Source organism: Corvus hawaiiensis, chromosome 3 (assembly GCF_020740725.1).
Source record: "Corvus hawaiiensis isolate bCorHaw1 chromosome 3, bCorHaw1.pri.cur, whole genome shotgun sequence".
In the NCBI taxonomy this organism is placed as follows: Eukaryota; Metazoa; Chordata; class Aves; order Passeriformes; family Corvidae; genus Corvus; species Corvus hawaiiensis.
In genome coordinates, this window is record NC_063215.1 from 66,504,802 (window position 1) to 66,511,358 (window position 6,557).

Sequence of the window (6,557 nt, forward strand, 5' to 3'; positions counted from 1 at the left end):
TAGAGACCGGAGCTGAAGGGCTTGCACCTTTTTGCCTATTAAAGCCTTTGCAGCAAACAGGCATTTTTGCAGCAAACAGAATTACGGGAGGCTGTTAAACACTGGCAGTAAACTATCCCTGGACATATGCAGGGGTCTGGAGTGTTGGTTAGTAAACTGTAAAATTTCTTTCCCTCTCCGATGGTGCTTTGTAGGTTGCTGCATATTTTCCCTGTGGAATTGAGGGCAAATACAAGATTAGTTTGTCAATGATGTATGCAAATTTTTAATTTATCCTTGGAAATTGTAACTGTACCAGCCTCCAAATAAACTGTCCTCTCTTTAGTTTCTTAGAGAGAAGAATATATTTCAAAAAAGATAGCCAGTCTGGCTTTTGTTGTCCTGTTGCATGTGTATTTGTGTGCGTGCGTGTACGTGCATGTCTAGGAGTGCTAAAGCAGGTGTTACTCAAGGATGTGTTGACACTGAAATTCTTGTTTATTCTCAAAGCAGTCATTGTGCATCAGGTTCATTTATTATCTGACAACAAGGATGGTTTCCTTCTCTAAAGCAACCTGCAGGCACATTTGTGTGGAGCTCTAAGATGAGTTCGGCAATAACCACCGACCACAGGCTGGTCTGGCACAACCCAGTTTCAGCCATGGGTGCATTATGTACCTTTCATCCAAAGAAAACAGGTGAAAAATTAATGCTTAATTCATCTCCTAGCACTGCCATGTGACATACATGGTAATACAAATACTTAACATTGTAAAATGAAATTAATATTACATCCTTTAATAATGCAATGATTTTATAATAGAACTGTTAATAATGAGCATCATCTTACTTTTATTTATTCTAGAGTTATAACAGTTACACCAGTGACATTAAATCATCTTAAACATGTAACCAAAAAATCACCACTGAGAACCACAGAAATTTTGAGCTGTACTGAGGTCCCAGCACTTCAGAATCCTATGTTCCTTTGTCTGTCCTTAGTCCCTTTGTCCATGACAGTATTTATAGTGTGTGGTCACATGCTGAGGAAACTTGGATGGTATAAAGGCACAAGAATAACTATAAATGAAGCAAAAATGGGCACCCCGGAGTAGCAACAATAAGAAAACCAGAAGCCTTTTGGAAAGCAGTGCATTTTATTCCCACATCTCGTTCTGCAGTCTTCCGCTGATGCTATTAAAATACCTCAGCACGAGGCAGTATTTTTATTTTATTGTGCGACAGTGTCTGTTACTGAAAAAGTGGATTGCATTTGCCAAATTCCCATTTTAATTTAGGGAATTTACAGGTAAAAACAGAATACAATATAATCACATTTCGACTATACATGCAAATGTACAACATTGTAACAGCAGCTTTTTTTAATAGTCAAACCTGTTTGAATTTCCACAGATTTCTACTAATAATTCAACAACAGTAACTGGCAAAACATTTAACACTCCCCAGGAAAAAGTCCTGAAACAAGAGTCCAGGGGAAGAGCTTCCTACAGCACGTGTCAAGCACGGTCTGTGCACTATGGGATCTAAGACTGGCATCCAGGTGGTAAGAAGACCCACGTTTTTTGTGGACAGAAAACACTGAGCACAGTGAGGAGAGATCAGAAATGTGGGTTTCTCTCCAGCCATCTGTATGATTACAATGCAGTTCAATATTGCAACGAGTTCAGTAATACAGCAACTATTAGTCATAGGCACAAACTTCTTTAGTCTAGGATGCATTTGAAAAACTAACAAAAGCCCTATTATATTAGCCTAGAAACAATAAATAGTACTTTTATTGAGAAGATCCCATATGGAGCTTGAACAGAAGGTAACCGTATTTTGGCATACAGCCAGTATCTCTTAAACACGAGCTATACATAACATGTGATATACAGAGCTCTGTGCCCTGTCCCCCAGCTCAGCAGCTACAGGCTTTTAGCATAAATGTCCTTACAGCCATCTCTTCAAAATTCATGGGTGATGCCAGGTCAGCCAACTTCTGCAATCATTCAGAAAACACACCACACAGCACCTGATGTTTCTGCCTGCATTTATTGACAAGAACCTCAAGCTCCCCCAGAGAGCAGTTTTGCAAATATTCCCTGCCGGGCAAATTGCTCACTTCAGACTGAACGTGCTGTGAGGCTGATGCTGCCTGCCCGGCTGGAGAGAGCACTAGGCTAGGCACTGGTTAATTAGGGCTGTGGGAATAATTGATTTTCAGTTCAGTGGCTTAATAGATAATAATAAATAATTATCAATAACAACAATAACAATATTAAAAACAACAACAACAAACTTGGTTCATTTCTTCAGAAAATGGTAACAACTTGTTTCAGTCTGTGGTCAAGGTGGCCCCAATGGCCACAGCACCCTTTTGGGGTGAGAAATACTCGGAGTCAAATCTTTTCTCCGTCTAGTCTGAGCAAAGGTTCCACCCAAGTACCCCCACCTACCAAAAGGATATCCTCAGGCGAAGAAACACTCAAACATCTGTTTCCACAGTCCTTCCAGTTAAACAGGTGTGGGACAAAATATTAGCATATTAGCAGAGGCCTCACTGGAGTGCCTGCTTCCCACTTCCCACACGAGTGCTCCAGTGGCTGAGGGGAGAGGCAGCTCTGCCCCTCACAGCCCACGGGGACAGAGACAGTCTGGGCACTGGGGAGCTGCTTCTACCAAAGACATGGATGTCCTTATGCCAAACACACTGAACATCACAGTCCCCAAGCACTTGGCCATGGGATCTGCAGGAGCACACAGCAGCTCCTGCTGCCTGCCTGCACTTCCTTCCACTGGATAGCACAGGGACAGCAAGGGTGGATGCACATGAGGCCATGTACCAACAAGTGGCCAGGATGTAGCAGAACTGGCCTGCAAAGGCGCCCCTGGGAACTCCAGAGCTGGTGTCCCCAGCTCTGCTCTCAGCTTCTGCTTATGAGAAAATGGATGGAGAGGACGCCTGGGTTCCAGTCCAGGCTCTAATTCATCCGACTTTAGGGTACAAGGAGGGATAACAAAAGGCACACACTTTCTCCCTAATTTTTTTATAGCCCTCCCAATTCCAATCAATACATACCAACATTTCCAAACTCTTTTATTTGAGTCAAGCTAATATTCCAAATGCTACATGTAGTTAAAGCTCAAAGATACACACCTTTCTTTTGCCATCAAAGCTTCTCAGAAGCTCAGATCTAGTTCTGCCTTCATGCACACCACCACAACACTGATGTATTTCTACTGAAGAAACAAAGCACCCAATGTAAACCAGGTCCAAAGCTTGGCCTGGAGGGCCTCAATTTGTCAGATAAGAGAGTGATTTTATACCAGTGTAACTGAAGTGGCACAACCTCTAGCTCTCTTGCAATTGCATTGACACAGAGGAGCACAAAAAAAGTACAGCTAATACGAGTTTATATTGTAGGAATTAGTTATGTAGAGTACCTATAATTGGATGGATACAGATACAGAAGCACATTGACAGAGCCTCCAAACGTTAAAATCACAAGGCTCCAGACACAATCTAAGGTATAGGCCACTGCTGTGTCACTGGCACTGCCGAGTAACTCCGTGGTACTGATGTCCCTCATAGCCCAGGCTGCTGGGCAAGCACCCCGTGACTTCCCATTACCCAACTCTCTCTGTGTCTGCAGCAGAGTATCAGCACCTTAGCTGAGGTGGGTCTAAAGTGACTCACTGAAAGCAGCTGAAAGCAAGCCCAAAGCATGAGCAAACAATGACCTTTTGCTTTTTGACAATGAGGTAAAATCATCCTGAATGATTTGGATGTGTATGCATTGATGTGGAAATGTATGCTCTGCCTTTCCCCCTGTACAGAAAACCAGGTGTCTGTCCTCAAGCAAGAGGTTTTCAAATCTGCTTTTTAAGGGTTTGGTAGCTCTTCGTTTTCTATCAAATAATCCTTCTTTATATAATTAGCACCCCTCACCAATCTCCATACTCCAAGATAGGCTTCTTTCAGTGAGCTTCTGTTCACTTCTTGTGTGTTGGTGGATTTTCCCTGAACCACAAGTGCCTTGGCTGATTTCTCAGTGACGTCCTTCTCTTCCTCTCCACTCTGTCTCTCCCCTGTGGATGATCCTTCCACTGCTGCTTCCTCAGCCCCCTTCCCCTGGGAAATTTTCTCCATGGCAAACAGAGCTTGGTCTCCAGCCTGCCTTTTCCCCTCCTCTTCTCTAGCTTCTTTCTCCAGGTCCTCATAGTTGCTCTGCCGCCTGGTCTCAACGTACTTGGCCACACAGTAAATGACAGACCCCAAGGTGTTGACCACAACACCAGCTATAAATAACTTTGTGGGCTCCACATCATTGAATGCCACCATGCCTACTGTGATGGTGGCTATGCTCTTCACCACCCCTACAAAGCTGGTGGTCACAGCTGAGTTAATGTAAGTGCAGTGAAGGGTGGTAAAGTTCATGGCACAGCTAATCAGGACACAAGCAATAAAGATGCATACCATGGCAGGGTCCTTCCACCCCGGGAAGGACCAGACATTGATGGAATCCATGCTGGCAAAGGAGCAGATGATGAGAAAAGGGGTGGCCGAAACAGCGATGGCATACTGAGCTGTCAGGGGTCCATATTCACTATCTACACTGGTTTTCTGAATGAGCACCAGGTAGGCAGCATGTATTAGCACGGCCAGCACGCCTGTCACATAGCCCATAGCATCCCCAGTCAGGTCACCAGCTCCTGTCAGAAGAGTCACAGAGAAAAAAAATATAGGTGTTGCACATAAAACAGAAAGAGAGCACTGTTTCAGACTAGAGGGATATTTAGGAAATAGGCATCATTGCACTTTCCATAACTCCTAGGATTTGTAACGCTTCTCCCAAATGCTGCCTCCCAACAGATCTCTTACTCATTTTTTTAAGCTGCAAACATACTGAATATTTTTCATATCCCCTCTAAGTCCCGCAGCCAAAATCAGATTGCCTTCTCCCTTTTATGATGACACTGTGGAAGATTTGTAGCTGAAACCACACACACACACACACATACACAGAGCACCTCTGAGCATCCTGTTGCCAGCACAGACACGTGCCAGCTCTGGCTGGCCGGGCTGCCTGCCCTCCAACCCACTGGCCATTCTGCACCCTCTAGCAATGGAGCTCTGTGGGATCCCTGAAGCATCAGCACCTCTCCCGAGCTGCCTGTCAGTCTCTTTGCAGATTAAATTACACACTTTGTATGTGCTCTGTTGTCGGAGGCAGTCCCCAACCCAGGAGTGCTGTCGGGCAACAGAGTACCAGCTTTGCCTCCCACGGCACCTACACCTCGGCTGGAAAGCAACACGGGTCCTCCCGGCCGCAGAGGGCCCCTAAGCTTGCACCTGCCCTTACAAGATCACACTTGCCCCAGTAGGGCTGCAGCTGCCCCATGGGCTTTCAGCTGCTCCCAGAACATTACATCTACCCCTGTAGATGCACCCACCTCCCGTAAGACTACACTTCCCCCGTAAGATTGCACCTTCCCTAGTAGGGTTGCAATGAGGTTGCACCTACTCGCACAGGTTTACACCGACCCCCATAAGGATGCACCTATCTCCAAAAGGTTGTACCGAGCCCTGCAAGAACATACCAGTCACAGCGGGGCTGCATCCACCCCTGCAAGGCTGCACCTGCCCGCCCGTGAGGCTGCACCTGCCTCCGTGGGGCACAGCTGTCCCCCAGGACTGCACGCCCCCCATATCCCCGCGTCTTTCTCCCCGGGCTGGCGCTGCACTCCCGGTCCCACGCCCCAAGCCCAGCCGGAGCGGCTACTGCTGCAGCCGCCCGTCCCGTCCCGTCCCGTCCCGTCCCGTCCCGTCCCGTCCCGCCGCATCCCATCCCGTCCCGTCCCCCCGGTACGGTCGCGGCCGCGGTCGCGCTCACCAGCCAGCGCGGCGCCGCAGGTGGTGATGAGGACGGCGATGAGGACGCCAGGCGAGGGCATGCCGTCGCGGAGCACCAGGGCGCCGGTGACCAGGGTGACGAGGGGCAGGCAGCGCTTGAAGACGACGTACATGGGTAGACTGAGGCCGCGCAGCGACCAGAGGGTGAGCGTGGACTGCAGGGTGGCCAGGGCGGCCACGGCGGCGAAGGGGCGCGCCAGGCGGGGCCCGAAGGGCGGCAGCGCCGCCAGCCCCCGCCGCCGCAGCGCCTCCAGCCCCAGCGCCGCCGCCGCGCTGCTGAGGCACTGCAGCAGCGTCAGGAAGGCGAAGTGGTAGCGGGCCAGCAGGAACTTCAGCAGGATGTTCAGCGAGCCCGAGCACAGCCCGTGCGCCACCGCCACTGCGACGCCCCGCGCCCGGCCCCGCCACCGGAGCATCCTGCCCGCGCACGGCCCCGCCGCCGGGGCCCGCGGCACTGCCGCCCGGCCGGCCACCCGCCGTGGCGGCGGCGGCGCGGGGGGACGGGGACGGGCGGAGGCAGGGGGCGGGCGGAGGCAGGACGCGCTCCCGGCAGGGCAGCCACCGCCCCCGACGTGTCCCCCCCGCGCCGCCCCCAGCGTGTCTCCCCTCCTCTCCGCGTCCCTTCCCCGCCTCCGGTGTGTCCCCACGCCATCCCCAGAGT

General features: G+C 49.8%; 1 protein-coding gene across 1 annotated transcript; it reads right to left on the reverse strand.

Moving 5' to 3' along the window:
- Positions 1-811: 811 nt before the first annotated feature.
- Positions 812-6,324, reverse strand: SLC35D3 (solute carrier family 35 member D3). The gene is made up of 2 exons (XM_048299436.1): positions 5,877-6,324; positions 812-4,695 (listed from the first exon to the last, which is right to left on the reverse strand). The coding sequence occupies exons 1-2, from the start codon at positions 6,310-6,312 to the stop codon at positions 3,866-3,868; spliced, it is 1,266 nt and encodes a 421-aa protein (XP_048155393.1). The 5' UTR covers positions 6,313-6,324; the 3' UTR covers positions 812-3,865.
- Positions 6,325-6,557: the final 233 nt, after the last annotated feature.